The 19,493-nt window shown below is 43.6% G+C and overlaps 1 protein-coding gene across 2 annotated transcripts in view; it reads right to left on the bottom strand.

Annotated features, from left to right (window-relative positions):
• spryd3 (SPRY domain containing 3) overlaps window positions 1-19,493 on the bottom strand; it is a 384,202-nt gene that overhangs the window by 25,232 nt on the left and 339,477 nt on the right. The window contains exon 9 of one of the 2 annotated variants that reach the window (XM_043682106.2): window positions 15,535-15,654. The exons of the other annotated variant lie outside the window; for it this stretch is intronic. Coding sequence (XP_043538041.1) covers window positions 15,535-15,654 — 120 coding nt within the window. The remainder of the gene's footprint in view (window positions 1-15,534; window positions 15,655-19,493) is intronic. 2 annotated transcript variants of the gene reach the window in all.

Genomic DNA, 19,493 nt, shown 5'->3' with positions numbered 1-19,493 from the left:
CCCCTACCCTATATTTGCCCCTGTTTAATACACCTAAACTACTCATCCCTGAACACTATGGGCAATTTAAGCATGGCCAATTCCCCTGACCTGCACGTGTTTGGATTGTGGAAGGAAACCGGAGCACCTGGAGGAAACCCACACAGACACAGGGAGAATGTGCAAACTCCACACAGACAGTCACCCAAGGCTGAAATTGAACCCAGCGCTGAGGCAGCAGTGCTCACCAGTGAGCCACCATGCCACCCCAATTTCTGGGATATTGGGACCATTTTTGGGAGGATGGGACTTATACAAGGCAGACAGGTTGCACTTGGACTGGAATGAGACTAGCATCCACGCAGGAAGGTATACTAATGCTTGCCGAGAATTTCAATTAATTTGGCAGGGGGCTGAGTTTCAGCAGGGGAAGATGAATGGCTAAAATTAGAAGTGACAGCAAGTGAGTCAAGAAAGCATGTACACCATAGGCCAGGTAAGGCACAAGGAAGCTTGGCAAGGCTGGATGATGTCTACTTTAATGCTAAGAGTCTAATGAACAAGGTGGATGAGCTGAGGGCGCAAATTAAAACATGGGGGTACAATATCATTGCTGTCGCAGAGACATGACTGAGGTGGGGAGGAAGAAGAGGAACTGGTAGCCCAATATTCCAGAATACAGGGTGTTCAGGTGAGACCGAGAAAGAGGTAAAAGAGGAGAAGGTGTCGCAATATTGATCAGGGAATCTATTACAGCAGGAAGGAGGGATAACATCTTAGACGGTTCCTCAAACGAAGCCGTATGGGAGAGCTTAAAAACCCAAAGGAGAGCAATCACATTGCTGGAGGTGTACCGCAGGTCCCTTAACAGTCTGAGAGAAATAGAAGAGCAGATATAGAATCAGCCTATCAAGTCTGTCCTGCCAAAAATACACTACTACCTACACTAGTCTCACTTTCATGCTCTAGGCGATAGCCTTGAATTTTTGGATATCTCAAGTGTTCATCCAAATACTTTTGAAAGGGTGTGAGGTTTCCTGCCTCAAGTACCCTTCCAGGCAGCGCATTCCACACCCCCATACCCTCTAAATGAAAAGGCTTTTCCTCAAACCTCTTCCTGCCTTCCACTTTAAAACTATTCCCCCTTCAACTGAAGGGAACAGTTGCCCTTTCCCTGTCACATGGACACCTTGCCCATGCCCTTCATAATCTTATACACCTCTATCAGTTTCCCCCTCCACTTTCTGTGCTCCAAAGGAAAACAACCCAAACTTATCCAGTCTCTCTTCATCATTGAAATGCTCAATCTCTGGTAACATCCTCTGCACCCCCTGCAGTGCAATCACATCCTTCTTATAGTGTGGTGACCAATCTGCACACAGTACTCCAGCTGTGGCATAACCATAACTTTGTACAGCTTCAAAATAACTTTTTTGCTCATAATCTATGCCATAACTGATAAATGCTTTAACCGCCCCATTAACCTGTCCTGCCATCTTCAGGGATCTGTGGACAAGCACTCCAAAGATCCCAATGTTCCTGAGCTTCCTAGTGTCGTGCTATTCATTGAGTACTCCTTTGTCCTCTTACTCCTTCCAAAGTGCATTGCTTCACATTTAGAAAGCATAAATTCCATCTGTCATTGATCTGCCCATCTGACCAATCCGTCTCTATTCTCCTGTAACCTAACACCTTCTTAACTGTCATCCTCAAATATGCTTATCGTTCTTCCCACCTTCTCATGTACAAACAATAAAGGACCCAGGACTTAAGCTTGTGGTACGTCAGTGCACATCAGTCTTCAGTCATACAAACACACAAGCCGATAGGGTAGTGATGGCAGGGGATTTCAACTTCCCTAAAGTTAACTGCGGAAAGTTTAGAGGGAGTGGAATTCTTAAAATACATCCAGGACAGCTTTTTAAGCCAGTATATAGAAGACCCTACAAGAGAAGGGGTGGTCCTAGATTTAACTTGAGGGAATGAAGCTGGGAAAGTGGTTGAAGTATCAGAGGGAGAGCATTTTGCAGACAGCGACCATGACTCAGTCAGATTCAAGATTGTTATGGAAAAGGACAAGAATGGGCTTGAAATCAAAGTTCTCAACTAGGGGAAGGCTGATTTCAATAAGATCAGATATAACTTGGATAGTGTGGACTTGGAGAAGATTCTTCTGGTAAATCTGTGTCAGAACAGTGGGATGCATTCAAGAAGGGAATATGAAGAGTACAGGGGCAGGATGATCCAATAAAGAAAAAGTGTGGGACCATCAAAACCTGAATATCAAGGGTCACACAGCATTGGACAATGAGAAAAAGAGAGGCCTTTGACGGATACTGAGTGCTCAAAACAGCAGAAGCCCAGATAGAGTAGACAATGTACAAGAGGGAACTTAAAAAGGAAATCAAGAAAGCAAAAAAAAGGTCATGAAAGAATAGTGGCAGGTAGAACAAAATAAAATCTTAAACCATTTTACAAGTAGCTTAAGAACAAAAAGATAACTAGGGAAAGAGTGGGGCCCAGTAAGTGGTAGTTTGTTCGTGGAGCCAGAGGATGTAGGTTGGGTTCTAAATGAATACTTTGGGTTGTTGTTCATGAGTGAAAGGAACAATGTGGTTATAGAAATGAGGGAGAAGTACTGTGATATAATTTAAGGAGTCAGCATAGACAGAGAGGAGGTTCTGAGTACTCCGACAGGCTTAAAAGTACATAAAGTTCCAGGGCTAGATCAAACGTATTCCAAATTGTTGAATGAGGCAGGGGAGAAATAACTTTGGCAAAAATTTGTAATTCTTCTCTGGCCGAAGGAGAGGTGGAAGATGACTGGAGAATTGCCAAGTGGTAACGCTATTCAAGAAGGGAGCAAGAGATAAATCAGGAACTAATCTACATGCCAATCAGCCTAACCTTAGTGGTGGGGCAACTATTGGAAGCAATTCTGAGGGACAGAATGAATCTGCATTTGGAGAGGCAGGGATTAATCAAGAACAGTCGGCATGGTTTTGTTAAGGGGAGGTCATGTCTGATTAACTTGATTGAATTTTTTTGAAGGAATAACCAAGTATGGATATGGGTGGCACAGTGGTTAGCACTGCTGCCTCACAGCGCCAGAGACCCGGGTTCAATCCCCGCCTCAGGCAACTGTCTGTGTGGAGTTTGCACATTCTCCCTATGTCTGCGTGGGTTTCCTCCGGGTGCTCTGGTTTCCTCCTGTAGTCCAAAAAAAAAGTGCAGGTTAGGTGAATTGGCCATGCTAAATTGCCTGTAGTGTTAGGTAAAGGGGTAAACGTAGGGGAATGGGTCTGGGTGGGTTGCTCTTCGGCGGGTCGGTGTGGACTTGTTGAGCCAAAGGGCCTGTTTCCACACTGTAAGTAATCTAATCTAATCTAATCTATTATGTTCGGGAAGGGGTGACCTCGTGGCATTATCACTGGACTATTAATCTAGAGACCATGGCAATGTTCTCGGGATCTGGGTTTGAATCCTGCCATGCAAGACGGTGGAGTTTGAAATCGCTAAATATCTGAAATTAGGACTCTAATGATGACTATGAATCCATCGTTGACTGCTGGAAAAACCCATCTGGTTCACTAATGTCCTTTCAGGAAGGAAACTGCCATCCTTATCTGGTCTTTCCTCCATGTGACTCCAGACCCACAGCAAAGTGATTGATACTGATCTGCCCTTTGGGCAATTAGGGATGAGCAATGAAAGCTGGCCTGGTCAGTGATGCCTACATCCTTTGAATGAATTTTAAAAAAAGGACAATGCATTTGATGTAGTTTACTTGGATTTCAGCCAGGTTTTTGATAAGGTCCCACATGGCAGACTGATAGCAAAGCTAAGAGGCCATGTAATCCAAGGGAATGTGGCAAATTGGATATGGAATTGGCTGAGTGACAGGAAGCAGTGGGTGATGGTTGAGGGGTGTTTCCTTTTGACTGGAAGCCTTTGTCCAGTGGGGTTCTGCAGGGATCAGTGCTGGGGCCATTGCTGTTTGTGGTTCATTTAAACAATTTAGACTTGAATGTAGGAGGATTGATCAGTGAATTCACAGATGATGCAAAAATTGTGAGCTGGTAAACAGTGAGGAGGATATCCTTAGATTAAAGGAGGATACAGGGAGGCTAGTCAGATGAGCTGAACAGTAGCAAATTGAATTCAATCTGGATAAGTGTGAAGTGATACACTTGGATAGGACAAACAGGCAACAGAATACATGACGAATGGTAGAACCTTGGAGAGCACCAAGGATCACAGGGACATTGGTGTGCATGTCCTCTACTCCCTTAAGGTAGATAAAGTGGTTAAGAAAGCACATGGAACACTTGCCTTTATTAGTTGAGGCATAGAGTTTAGGATCAGGGCGATGTTGGAACTGTAGAAAACATTGGTGAGGCCGCAGTTAGAGAAATATGTGCTTTTCTGGAATTCCCATTGTAGGAGTAGATGTGATTGCACTGGAGAGGGTGCGCAGGAGACTTACCGGGATGTTGCCTGGACTGAGAGGTTTCGTAATGAAGAGAGACTGGCTAGACTAGGGGTGTTTTCCTTAGAGCAGAGGAGATTGAGAGGGGACATAATTAAGATGTATAAAATTATGAGGGGCATAGGCAGGGTAGACAGGAAGGAACTTTCCCTTTGATGGAGGGATCAATGGCCAGGGACATAAATTTAAGGTAAATGGCAGAAGGTTTAGAGGAGATATGAAGAAAACCTTTTTTACCCAGAGTGTGTGGGAATCTGGAACTTGCTGCCTATAAAGGTGGTAGAGGTAGAAGCCCTCATAAAATTAAAGAAGTGTTTAGATGTACATGTGTTGCCAAAGCATACAAGGCTATAGGCCAAGTGCTGGAAAATGGAATAGTTAGGTGGTTTGCTTTTGATCAGTGCAGGCTGGATGGGCTGAAGGGCCTTTTTCAGTGCTGTTGACATCTATGACTCTAATATCCTGGGATGCATCTCATCAGGTCCAGGGGATTTATTGGTCTTTAACTCCGTTAGTTCAATAGCATCCCAGATGATCATCACTTCGTGATGATCATAACATGATAGATTTCTGAACAGTAATCTCTACTTTAAATAAAGTTAATATACCATTTGCCTTGCTATCTCCTTACCTTACCTGGACATTAACTTTATGATTCCTGTATAAGGATATTCAATTCCTTCAGATTGCAAACATTTCCCCAACTCTCAGCATTTAAAATAATCTTCTGCTTTTTCATTTTTCTTTCACACTTTGTTGCATCGTATTCCATTAGTCATGTTTATGTCCACTCACCCAACCACTGTATATCCCTCTGCTGCCTCTTCACAACAACCAGAAGAAAGTGAGGACTGCAGATGCTGGAGAGTCAGAGTCGAAAAGTGTGGTGCTGAGAAAGCAAAGCAGGTCAGGTGGCATCCGAGGAGCAGGACGGCCAACGTTTTGTCATAAGCCCTTCACTCCTGAGGTTCTCAGCCTCATTAGCAAGTGGCACAGGAAGTAATCCCAAGTTTGCAATCCAAGAGGTTCTGCTTTTCAACTTTCTATTTAACTCTGAATCCCTTTGCAGGGAGGGGATAAGGAACGGAGATTCCAATATCTAGGGCCAAGGCAATTAAAGGTAAGGTCAATAACTGGAGAAGAACTCAAGCCTTGGATGCTTAACATTTTCTAAGGCTGAATAACAATTGCCATGGAGAGAGATGGAGGCAGTGGCTCAGTAACAGAAACAATTATAACCTAAATGAAGAAAAACTAATTGATGAAACAGCAAAGGATCAATGAAAATGTAGTTGCGCTTGGCCGTTTTGCATTTCTTTGCGCAGCCGCTAATATGCATAATTTCTCACAGAACATAGCTTGCGTGGAATACTTTGGCTGTTGCACTCCTTAGTGGGAAAATTGCTGAGGACACTGCCCTGAGATTCTCCTGCATTGATGTCTTGGAGCTGAAATGTTTGGACTCCAACAACTGCAGCCATCTTTCTATGTGTCAGGTATGACTCCAACCAATGGAAAATGTTTCCTCTGATTCCCATTGACTCCAGCTTTGCTAAGGCTCCTTGGTGCCACACTCAATCGCACCTCAACTCTGGAACTCAGCTCTTTTGTTTACGTTTGAACCAAAGCTGTAATGAAGTCATGAGTTGAGTAACCCTGGTGGAACCCAAACTGAGTGTCAGTGAGCAAGTACCACTTGTTGACACTGTCAATGACTCCATCACTTTGTTTAAGATTGAGAGTAGACGGAGGGTGGTAAATAGACACCTGCAAAAACCCTGTTTGGTCAAAGTAAATGGTTGCAAGGAGTCTTAAATGAAGAAAGAGTGGTGGAGGAGTTTAGAAAACGATTTCCAGGGCTTAATTTCTAGACAGCTTATTGCACAGCTGCCAGTGGCGCAGTGATTAAAATTTGGGCTACCTACTGTGTGGAGAAAGACGTATTAATCGACAGTGATGGAGAAGTCTGGAACTTTGGCTACAGGGTATACTTTTAAGAGTATGATCATTTCAGGCTGCTGCTCCACTAGGCTGTAGGATAACTCAGTCAACTTTAGCATTTGTCCTCATATCAGTGGAGAGGACCTGCAGGGTCAACTCAGGTGGGTGTGACTTTACCACATTCTAATTCAATGCTTCAAGGCATGTGGTCTTTTTTTTTAATCTTCACCTCTTTTGGGACTGGTTTGAAATAATGCAATCAATTATTCGGTCAGTTCAGAATACGGTTAACATACAACCATTTTGATGCCGAATCTGGGTAAGAACAGCATGTTTCCTTCCCCAAGACATTAGGAAACCAGTGAGTTTATGCCGATCTAACAGCTTTCTGACAATGTTTGCTGATACTCGCTTTGCATTCCAAGTAATTTTGCATTCCATTTTTCATCCAAACACTTTATTCAAATAAACAGTGTTATGATGATGTGCCATCGAAAATATTAATTTATAATAATTGACTGGACATCTTATATGAATCTTGAACCTTTGAAAATACTAATGTTCAAAGCAAATCTCATTGTATACGGCAGTATCAATGTTACATTTCTAAAGAGCAGACTGGTTGGATGGAGACAGTTTCAGACACTCCAGCACTTTCAGATAGAAAGTGGTCACATCATACAGTTTGTGTGTGCAAAAAAAAATCTTAAACACAACCAGAGAGAAACCGCCACAGGGGCAACAATCTCTGCCCCGTCTGAAACTCTCTTTAATGCAGCTTAAAGGAGAAGTCTTAATCTACACCACTGTCTCCAGGAAAAGAGATTTAACCAACCTTTACGGATCCAGGAGGAAATCCCAATAGCTTGTGTGAAAATTGACTTTATCTGAAGACCAGAATTTGAAGAATCCATAATAATTCTTTTTTTGTGTCCACAAATCTGTGGACAATCTGGCCGATGTACGAAGACACTCTTTACATTTTTTTTTAGATTTGGAAGAGATAGAGAGAGAGATAGCGAGAGAGAGAGTTAGGTAGCGAGGGAGAGAGAGAGTTAGGTAGCGAGGGAGAGAGAGAGGCGGGTAGAGAGGGAGAGAGAGAGGCGGGTAGAGAGGGAGAGAGAGAGGCGGGTAGAGAGGGAGAGAGAGAGGCGGGTAGAGAGGGAGAGAGAGAGGCGGGTAGAGAGGGAGAGAGAGAGAGAGAGAGAGAGGCGGGTAGAGAGGGAGAGAGAGAGAGAGGCGGGTAGAGAGGGAGAGAGAGAGAGGCGGGTAGAGAGGGAGAGAGAGAGAGGCGGGTAGAGAGGGAGAGAGAGAGAGAGGCGGGTAGAGAGGGAGAGAGAGAGAGAGGCGGGTAGAGAGGGAGAGAGAGAGAGGCGGGTAGAGAGGGAGAGAGAGAGAGGCGGGTAGAGAGGGAGAGAGAGAGAGAGGCGGGTAGAGAGGGAGAGAGAGAGGCGGGGAGAGGGAAAGAGAGAGGGGCGGGCGGGGAGAGAGCGTGGGGCGGGGAGAGAGCGTGGGGCGGGCAGAGAGCGTGGGGCGGGCAGAGAGCGTGGGGCGGGCAGAGAGAGTGGGGCGGGCAGAGAGAGTGGGGCGGGCAGAGAGAGTGGGGCGGGCAGAGAGAGTGGGGCGGGCAGAGAGAGTGGGGCGGGCAGAGAGAGTGGGGCGGGCAGAGAGAGTGGGGCGGGCAGAGAGAGAGAGAGAGAGAGAGAACGTGTGTGCGTGCATGTGAGACAATGTGTATGCGCACATGTGCATGTGTAAGAGCGAGAGAGTGTGCGTGTGTGTAAGAGCGAATGTGTATGTATGTGTGTGCGCGCGCGCGTTGCATAGATGTGAGTACACTTATTGTAGCCAGTGGAGGGGGAGGGCAAGGAAAGGAATTCATCTCCCACCCTAACTAGGTTGGAACAACAGGAAAGATCATCTCAGCAGGACTTTTGGACAAAATCTGAAACTTGATGATGTTGTCAGGTCAGAGCAGAGCTGAACGTATGAAGGAAAAAAGTCTGAAGGTGGTGAATATTGCTCAACTTACCTAAAATATTTTGGTCACTATACTAGATAATGGACAGTTAGAAGTGCTGCACTGATTGCCAAGTTAGATTGAGAAATTCAAGTGTGACACAATGGTGAGAGCCAACTGTTGACATTTGTAATACTGAGAAAATGTTTACCTTGGAAAATGTTTACCTTAACAAAGAAGAGCAAATAGGGAGCATGAAAAAGCACTTGTGCAAACAGGAATAAGGAGAATCGTAAGATCCCTCGTATTGCATACATAGATTAAAGGAAAGAGGTTAACCAGGGAATGGGTAGGGCCCATTAGGAACCAAGGTGGCAATCTGTGTGTGACGCTGCAGGATATTGGAAGGGTGTTAAATGAATACTTCTCTTCTGTCTAGGAGAACCTAGGTATGGAATTCAGGAAAAAGGACTGTGAGGGACTTACATAGTTGGACACAGGAAATGGGGAGGGATTGGAAGCTCTGTTGGGCTCAAAAATGGACAAATTCCCTCCCCTGGATGAATTGCATCCCAGGCTGATGTGGAGGCAAGGCAGAAAATTGCAGGGTTTCCAACACAAATTTATAATTCCTCTCTGGCCATGGGGGAAATGTCAGAGGACTGGAGGATGGCTACTGTGGTTCCACTTTTCAAGAAAGGTGGTAGAGATGAACCAGGAAATTACAAACCAGTGAGTCTCACTCTCCCATGGTAGGGAAACTACTGAAAATGCTCAAGGAAAGAATTAATATCCACTTGGAAAGGCATGGGTTAATTAGGGATCATCATGCCGAACAAATATGTTAGAATTTTACAAAAATGTGATCAAGTATGTGGATGAGGGATTGAAGTTGATGTAGTTTATATGGATTTTAGCAAAGCTTTTGACAAGGAGCCACATGGGACACTGATTGAGAAGGTTAAAGCACATGGAATTCTGGGAAACTTGGCGAGATGGATCAGAAATTGGCTTAATAATAGGACACAAAGGGTAGCGGTAGAAGGCTATCTGAGTGATGGAGGCCAGTGTTCACAAGTATCAGTACTGAGACCCTTATTGTTTGTTATATACATAAGTGATATAGATGAAAATGCAGGGGAATTTAAAGCAAGATTGCAAATGACACCAAGATTGGTTAATAATGATAGAGTGGCTAATAATGAAGAAGATGGTTTTAGGAAGATATAAATGGGTTGGTCATAGAGCATGAAAATAGATCTTTTGGTCCAACTCGGCCATGCTGACCAGGTTTCTCAAACTAAGTTTCCCATTTGTCTGCATTTGGTTCATATCCCTCCAAACCTTTCTTATGAGATAAGAGCTTTCAAAAGTTGATCGGCATAGATTGTTGACAGGTAAAGGGATGTCTGATAAGTGGGAGGCTTTCAAAAGTGTGATAACGAGAGTTCAGAATCTCACTCCTGTTAGAGTGAAAGGTATGGATGGTAACGATGAAGGAACAATGGGTGAATAAAGATATTGAAGCTCTAGTCAAGAATAAAAAAAATCATACATTAGATATAGACAACTGGGATCAAATGAATCTCTTCATAGAATCATAACCCCCTACCATGTGGAAGTCCACACCGAACCTCCAAAGAGCATCCCATCCAGACCCAGCCCTCTACCCTATCCCTGTAACCCTAAAATAGAGAAGTGAATAAATCTCTGGAACATGATCTAGTGTATCCCAGGATGTTGTGTGAAGTGAGGGATGAAATTGCAGGCCCCTTGCAGAAATATTTGTATTATCTATAACTAGAGGTGGGGTGTCAGATGACTGAGAGTGGCTAATAGAACATAGAACAGCACAGCACAGTATTGTTTGGCCTTCGATGTTGGGCTGACCTTTTATCCTACTCTAAGATCAGACTAACCTACATACCCTACATTTTACTATCATCCATGTGCCTTTCCAAGACTTGCTTAATATGTCCCTCATGTACCTGACACTACTCCCACTGCTGGCAGTGCATTCTACGCACCCACCACTCTCTGTGTAAAGAACCTACCTCTAACATCTTCCCAAACTCTTCTGCCAATCACCTTAAAATTATGAACCCTCATGATAGCTATTTCCATCCTGGGAAAAAGTCTCTGGCTATCCACTCTACCTATGCCTCTTATTACCTTGTACACCTCTATCAAGTAACCTCTCACCCTTCTTCTCTCCAGTGAGAAAAGCCCAAGGTCTCTCAACTTTTCTACATAAGACAAGCCCTCCAGTCCAGGCAGCATCCTGGTAAATCTCCTCTGCACCCTCTTCCACATCCTTCTAATAATGAGGCGACCAAAACTGAGCACAATATTCCAAGTATGGTCTAACCAGTGCTCTATAGAGCTGCAGCATAACCTCGCGGCTCTTAAACTCAATCCCCCGCTCATGAAAGCCAACACACCACACGCCTTCTTAATAACCCTATCAACCTGGGTGGCAACTTTGAGGGATCTATGGATGCGGACCCCAAGATCCTGCTGTTCCTCCACACTGCCAAGAATCCTGCCTTTAACCCTGTAATCTCCATTCAAATTCCACCTTCCAAAGTGAATCACTTCACACTTTACCAGGCTTAACTCCATCTGTCACTCTTAGCACAGTTCTGCATCCTGTCAATGTCCCATTGCAACTTGCAACAGCCCTGCACATTATCCACGACTCCACCAACCTTTATGTCATCAGCAAATTTACTAACTCACCCTTCCACTTCCTCATCCAAGTCATTTATAATAATCACAAAGAGCAGAGGTCCCTGAACAGATCCATGCAGAACACCACTGGTCATCGAGCTCCAGGCTGAATACCGTTCATCTGCTCCCATCCTCTGTTTTCTATGGGCCAGCCAATTCTGTACCCAGACAGCCAAATTTTCCTGTATCCCATGCCTTCTCCTTACTTTGTAAGTGAGCCTGCCATACGGAAGCTTATCAAACGTTTTGGTAAAATCCGTATACAACGCATCCAATGCCCTACCTTCATCAATGTGTTTTGTCACACCCTCAAAGAATTCAATAAGGCTTGTGAGGCATGACCTGCCCCTCACAAGGCCATGCTGACTATCTCTAATCAAGCTGTGCTTTTCCAAATAATCATAAATCCTGTCCCTCAGAATCCTCTCCAATAATTTGCCCACCACTGATGTAAGACTGACTGGTTTGTAATTTCCAGGGTCTTCCCTATTTCCTTTCTTGAAAAGGGAATAACATTTACCACTCTCCAATCATCTGGTTTGTCACCAGTGGACAGTGAGGATGCAAAGATCATCGCCAAAGGCGCAGCGATCTCTTCCTTTGCTTCCTGTAGTAACCTTGGGTGTATCCTGCCTGGCCCAGGGGACTTATCAATCCTTATGTTTTAAAACATTTCCAGCACATCGTCCTTCTTAACATTAACCTGTTCAAGCGTATCAGCCTGTTTCATGCTGTCCTTAGAAATGTCTAGGTCCTTCTTACTAGTGAACACTGAAGCAAAATATTCATCAAGGACCCTCTCCTACCTCCTCTGACTCCAAGCACAAGTTCCCTCCACGATCCCTGAGCAGCCCTACCCTCACTCTGGCCATCCTCTTGTTTCTCACTTTAAGTGTAGAACCCTTTGGGGTTTTTCTTAATCCTATCTGTCAAGGTTTTTTTGTGCCCCTTTGCAGCTCTCCCAAGTCCATTATTCAGTTCCTTCCTGGCTACACTGTAACCCTCGAAAGCCCTGCCTGATCCTTGTTTCCTCAAACTTAAGGAAGCTTCCTTCTTCCTCTTCCACATCCCTTGTCATCCATGGTTCCTTCACCTTACCATCCCATCCTTGCCTCAGTAGGACAAACCTGTCCAGCAATATCAGCAAGTGCTCCCTAAATGACCTCCACATTTTTGTGATGTATTTCCTGAGAATATCTGCTCCCAATTTATGGTCTACAGTTCCTGCCCAATTCCCTTTGTACTATTGTGCCATGGTTTAGAAAGGGGTGTAAGGAGAAGCCTGGGAACTATAGATCTGGGAGTCTAACTTCGGTAGTAGGTATGTTGTTGGAGGTGATTCTGAAAGATAGGATTTATATGCAATTGGAGAAGCAGGGAATGATCAGGGATAGTCAGCATGGTTTTGTGTGGTGGAAATCATGTCTCACAAACTTGATTGAGCTTTTTGAGCAAGTAACCAAGAAGATTGATGAGGGCAGAGCAATAGACATCATTTACTTGGACTTTAGAAAAGCATTTGAAAAGGTTCTGCATGGTAGATGAATTAGTCAAGTCAGGTCACATGGAATTCAGAGTAAGCTAGCAAATTAGATACAAAACTGGCTTAAGAGCAGGAGGCAGAGAGTAATAGTGGAGGGCATTTTATTTGGACTGGAGGCCTGTGACCAGTGGTGTTCCACAAGGATCAGTGCTGGGTCCACTTTTGTTTGTCATTTATATAAATTACTTAGATGAGAATTTAGAAGGCACAGTTAGTAGGTTTGTGGATGACACCAATATTGATGGTATAGTGAATGGTGAAGGAGATTCAGAGGCAGCATGGTGGTTCAGTGGTTCACCTTGCTGCCTCACAGCGCCAGGGACCAGGGCCTGATTCCAGCCTCAGGTGGTTGTGTGTATAGTTTGTACATTCTACTGTGTCTGTGTCGGTTTCTTCCAGGTGCTCCAGTTTCCTTCCACAGTCCAAAGATTGTGCAGGTGAGGTGGATTAGCTATGCTAAATCACCCATGGAGTCCAGGGCCATGCATGCAAGGTGGATTAGCCATGGGAATTGCAGGGTTACTGTGACAGGGTAGAGGGGTAGGTTGGGGTGGGATGCTCTTTGGAGGGTCAGTGTGGACTCAATGGGCCGAATGGCCTGCTTCTGCACTGCAGGCATTCTATGATTCTATTACTTAAGATTACAAATAAATCTTGATCAGTTGGGTGAATGGGCTGGAGGAATGGCAGATGGAGTTTACTTGGATAAGTGGGAGATATTGCATGTTGGTAAAACAAACAAGGGCACTTATTATACAATTAAATGCAGCTCGTGCTGTAGCATAAAGAGATCTCGGGGTTTAGATACGTAATTCTTTGAAGTTTATGTCGCAGGGTGGTTAACAAGGCGTTTAGCCTTCATGCTTGCCTTAATTGTTCAGACTTTCAATATAGAGTAGGGACATCATCTTGAGGCTTTACAGAACACTAGTGAGGCTTCTTCTGGAGTACTGTACCCAGTTCTGATCACCCTGTTATAGGAAGGATATTATTAAGCTGGAGAGGGTTCAGAAAAGACTAACCAGGATGTTGTCGGGGATGGAGGGTTTAAGTTAGAAGGAGAGGCTGGATAGGCTGAGGGGGTATATGATGGAAGTACGTAAGATTATGAAGGATATGGACAGGGTGAGTAGGGAGCAACTGTTCCACTTGTTTGAGGAGTTAATCACGAGGGGACGTAGTTTTAGGGTAAGGGGCAGGACAGCAGAGGCGATTTGAGAAAACACTTTTTCACTCAGAGGGTGGTGGAATTCCGCAATGCGCTGCCTGGGAACGTTGCAGAGGATGGAAACTTTACAACCTTTAAAAGAAATTTGGATGAGCACTTGAAATATCATAACATTCAAGGATATTGGGAAATTGGGATTAGCACAGACTCAATCGGCCGAAGGGCCTTTTAATAGAATCACAGAATCCCTACAACGTGGAAACAAGCCATTAGGCCCAACAAGTCTACACTGACCCTCCGAAGTGTAACCCACCCAGACCCATTCCCCTACCCTATTACTCTACATACACCCTAACCAATGCACCTAACCTACACATCCCTGAACACTATGGGCAATCTAGCATGGCCAATTCAAATCTTTGGATTGTGGGAGGAAACTGGAGCACCCGGAGGAAACCCATGCAGACATGGGAAGGATGTGCAAACTCCACATAGACAGTCGCCTAAGGCTGGAATCAAACCCAGGCCCCTGGCACTGTGAGGCAGCAGTGGTAACCACCTTTTGTGTAATAGTGTCAGCAACCACCTTACGTTGTTACTTATGTTTACTTTTGCTGTATACAATGTCTATCTTCGGAGAAAAAAAAAGGGGGATGTTGCTATATGGCTTGAAGATAACAGGTAAGTGGTGTACAGGTGTGATCGGAGAACCAGGATGCAACACAGTTTATGACCAGGTGTGTGAACGTTAGCGTATAACTGTGTGCACATATGTAAGTGTACATATGTGCACATGCATGCACGTGTGTACACTTGTGTGGAATTTCCAGGTTAAACATGTTTTTCGAACTCTTGCATTTTGAATGTATTAGTCCTAGTCTTCAAATAAACGTACTTAAGTACAGTTTACCAATTCATATGCACCATTAGAGAGCTTGTGAAAAAAAGCAAGACGGTCTTGGAAGGTGTGCAGTATAGATTCAACAGAATGACTGAAGAAAATAACATTTGCATTTATAGGGGACAACCGGTGAGGAATGGGCGAAGAGGAGAGCTCTGTCGGAACCAGTGCACAGAGTAGATGGGAGAATGGAGAAAGAACAGGAGAATGGGACTGAGAATTTTAATAGAATACTGGAGGAAATCGGAGACGTTCAGGGCAATGAAACTTAAAACAAAATTATTCTGGCCACATCGGCATCACTGCAAGGGCCAGCATTTAATTCCCATCCTTGGTTAATCCTCAGAAGGTGGCTGTGACTTGTTTTTTTTGAACAGTTGGAGTGTATGTTGTGAAGGAATTCCCACAAAGCTATTAGAAAATAAGTTCCATGAGGTGAGTCACTTAAGTGTCGAATACCCAGCCTCTGATCTCCTCCTGTAGTTAAGGTATTTATGTAGCTGATCACATTGAGTTTTTGGTCAAAGAGGTTTGCTCTTTGAGAGACAAGGCACAGGTGTGGCAGGTTGATATGGTGAAAGGGCAAGAGGGAAGGAAGACACGTGGTGACCAAATGGGGAAAGTCATGTGACCAATACAATCGCTCCACTAGTGAGAGAACATAACAGCAATGGACTAATTGAGCTCCTTCTGCGCTGTAAAATTCTTAAGAAGCAAAAATATACGATGCTGCAAATCTGCCTGCTCAGTATTCCATTCGAATTCAGAAGCCACCAAATCCAATTTCCATATAAGTAATATACCACACTAACAACATTCTTACCATCACTGTCTAAAATATAATCTCGAGGAAACATGATACCACAACCCATGATATCGCCCTTGTAACAGCGAGGGCCAAAAGGATCTCCCACTCCACTTCCTTGGAAAAGCTTGCCATCATCTGAGAAAAGAAATCAGAGAATTTAGTAACACACACACACGGACACCAATCCAGTCTTTCTCTCCCTGTCATACCCAGGCACAGGTATACACAGAGAAACCAATCTGATCTTTTTTACCCTCTCACACTCAGATATCAATCCTGTCTTTCTCTCCTTCTCACAGCCAGGCACAGGTACACACAGAGACACAAATCCTTAGCTTGTCTTCCTCTCACCCAGGCAAAGGAACTACACAGAAGCTGATAATGCTGGACGCGCACACACACATATACACTTTCTCTATCACACTCACATATAGGTACAACCAAACACTGGCAAATACATTTAAGGGGACAGAGCATGGGAGTGGAATTGACTGCCTTGCTTGACTAAGAACCAGCATGAACCTGATAGGCTGAATAGCCAGACCCCTTCTGTAATGACACTTGGACTTCCATGTGTTACAAGAACAACTCACGTTTACAAAGTATTTTTGATGAAGTAGAACACTCCATGATGCTTCACAGGAATGTTATCAGTCAAAATTTGACACTAAGCTACATAAGGAGATATTTGGATGGGGGTGGGGGGTGAAAGCTTTGTCAAAGTAGCTGTCTATAAGGAGCATCTAAAAGGAGGAGTGATAATATACCTCTCATGCACAGAAAACATGACTCACATTCATGTCTATTATTGCTGGATTCACCTTTTCTGATAAACTCTTGGTCAACCTTCTATCTAGTAACCTTTAGAAACAAGAGCCCATCCAGAACTCTAACTCTCATCAAATCCCATTCATCCGTCACTTCTGTATGTCTCAAATTATAAAATGCTCATCCTTATTTTCAAATAGCTCATGCCCTCACCCTTCCCGATCTGTGAAATCTCTTCCAACTCTACAACACTTGAAAATCTCTGCACTTCTTGAGGATTCCCAAATGTCATGCCTTCACCAGTGATGTCAGTGCCTTCAGCTGCCAAGATCATCAGTCTGGAGGTTCCTTCTGACCAGGCTTTTGGTGCCAGCATATCCTTTGGTTTGGTGTCAAATAATGCCTGATAAGACCTCTGTCAAACATCACTGCTGAGGCTGGTGGGTTTGTTTGTGCTGTTGATGGTTAGTGATTAGGTTGAACATATTTCACAAAGGGAAGAAGGAATGAGAAAGTAGCAGCAAGAAGCAATGACATCAGAGGACAATGAGGTATAAGTTGCAGTAAAATTTGAAATATCCCCAAAAATTAGCAGGGGCCTGAGAGAAGAAAACAATTCAAGTGACATAGGAGGTATGAAACTGTGTGAATGTCAATGCCCAGATGTAAACCAATAAGATTGGTCAACCGAACACACATTGCCTCTTGGGATTATGACACAGTGGTATTAATGGCATGTCTCAAATAAAGCCAGGAATGAGTTCTTAACTTTTTGGTTATCAGGGTCAGGTCTCCAGGATTAATAGAGAAGGAAAAACAGACAGTCCTGATTAAGAATAACATTGAAGTTCTAAACAGAAAAGATTTACTACGTGGTGCTCAGAATATTAGGGTGGAAGCAACAGAGGGCAGTTGTTACATAGAGATCTAAACAGAGAAAAGAAATAGACAAAAAAATGTGTCAGCAAATTTTAAAGGCTTGTCGGAAAATAAATCATATTAGTGGACTTTAATCACTCTAATATGGACCAGGGGAAAATAAAATATGCTAAGGGTGGGGAAGGGAGGAATTTCTGAAGTGGAAAGAAGAATTTTCGGAAACAATCTGTCTCAAAATCAATAGGAAATGAAACAGTAAAATAAAATAAAGAACTCTGGATGCTTAAAGTCTGAAACAAAAACAGAAACTGTCAGAGAAACTCAGCAAGTCTGGCAGATTTATGGAAAGAAAGCCATTTTCTCTCCAAGAAATGAAACAATGTCGGATTTGGTTCTGGGAAATTAAGAATCTTACAGTAGGAATCAGCCTCAATGTAATTTATTTTAAAGTACTTATGGTAATAAAAACTAGAAATATCAACGGGTGAAGTTGATGACAAACAGAGGAAGAACAAATGTAAAGGATTTTAAGGAGGGGCCCAGCAGAGGTAGATTAGAAAAGGTGATTGCTCGTTAAAGCATGAATGCAATCATGAAGGCAAAATAGGGATGGGATAAATCAGAAATAAACTAGAGGCAGTCCTTTGAAGGAGAAGGCACAGCATCTGAAGTTAATTTGCCCTGGATGACAAACTGAAAATTAAAAAAAGATGGAGTTGAAGACAGATATGACGAATATAGTTCAGTTAATAATCAGGAAGATTATTGAAAGTGCAGGAGGGAAGGTCGGAGTGTGGAAATGAAATTGAGTCAGTAATGGGAATGATGGGGCGGCAAGGTGGCTCAGTGGTTAGCACTGCTGCCTCACAGCGCCAGGGACCCGGGTTCAATTCTCACTCCGGGTGACTGTCTGTGTGGAGTTTGCACGTTCTCCCCATGTCTGCGTGGGTTTCCTCCGGGTGCTCCGGTTTCCTCCTACAGTCCAAAGATGTGCAGGTCAAGTGAATTGGCCATGCTAAATTGCCCATCATGTTAGGTGCAATAGTCAGGGGGAATGGGTCTGGGTGGGTTACTCTTTGGAGGGTCGGTGTGGACTTGTTGGGCCGAAGGGCCTGTTTCCACACTATAAGAAACCTAATCTAAAAACAAAATTCTACATTGTTTTTTGGGGAGGGTGCGGTTTGGTACTACAATGATCTCCAAGAGTCTGTTTTGGTGCTATTACTCTTTAAAATGTTTATAAATGACCGAGTCCCGGTTGAAGGGAGCTGCATGAAAAAGTTCATAGACGGTATGAAATTTGGCAAAATTGTAGATTGTGATGGGAATAGTTTACAGTTTTCAGGATCACTGGGATCGTTTCTGGGAAGCTAGGACCTGTACAAGTGAGGCAGTCTGCACTTGAACCAGAATGGGACCAACATCCTTGCAGTTGGGTTTACTAGTGTCGCTAGGAGGAGTTTTAAACTAGCTCAGCAGGAGGAGGGGACACAAAGCATTAGTACAATAGGGACACAGTTTAGTAAAGGAACCAAGACAGACAGTGCTCGACCATGCTGAGACTCAAGGGACGGCTCTACTTTAATGGTAGGCGAACTGAAGAAAGACATATATGTTAAAGTTATGGATTGTCATGAGGAATTGTGATGTTGTTGCCATCAGAGATGTGGTTCGGATAGGCACAGGACTAGCAACTTAACATTCTAGGGTATAGGATCTTCAGGCAGGACAGTGGAGGGTGTAAAGAGTAGATGGTGTCACATTATTAATTAAGGAATCAGTTTTGCAGTTAGAAGAAATAATATCTTGGAATAAGGCTTCAAATTTGTCTTCAAATGAGGCTTTGTGGACAGAGCTTAGGAACAAAAAGAAGAAAATTACATTGCTGGAAGTGTATTATAGGCTCCCAAACACCTAGAGGGCAATGGAGGAGCAGCTCAATTCACTGAGCTGTATGAATAATATTAATGGATTACTGAAGAATTTCAAATGACTAAAGAAATTGAGGGTTTGGTTAAGAAAAAGAAGGAAGCATATGTCAGGTATAGACAGGATAGATCGAGTGAATCCTTAGAAGAGTATAAAGTAAGTAGGAGTATACTTAAGAGGGAAATTAGGAGGGCAAAACGGGGACATGAGATAGCGTTGGCAAATACAACTAAGGAGAATCCAAAGGGTTTTTACAAATATATTAAGGACAAAAGGGTAACGAGGGAGAGAATAGGGCCCCTCAAAAATCAGCAAGGCAGCCTTTGTGTGGAGCCACAGAAAATGGGGGAGATATTAAGTGAATATTTTGCATCAGTATTTACGATGGAAAAGGATAT

Source organism: Chiloscyllium plagiosum, unplaced genomic scaffold (genome assembly GCF_037043375.1).
Source record: "Chiloscyllium plagiosum isolate Xiang-an unplaced genomic scaffold, Cpla_swu_hap1 HiC_scaffold_53X, whole genome shotgun sequence".
Classification (NCBI taxonomy): Eukaryota; Metazoa; Chordata; class Chondrichthyes; order Orectolobiformes; family Hemiscylliidae; genus Chiloscyllium; species Chiloscyllium plagiosum.
Note: the sequence above shows the minus strand (reverse complement) of the source record. Positions and strands in the feature narration are given on the sequence as shown.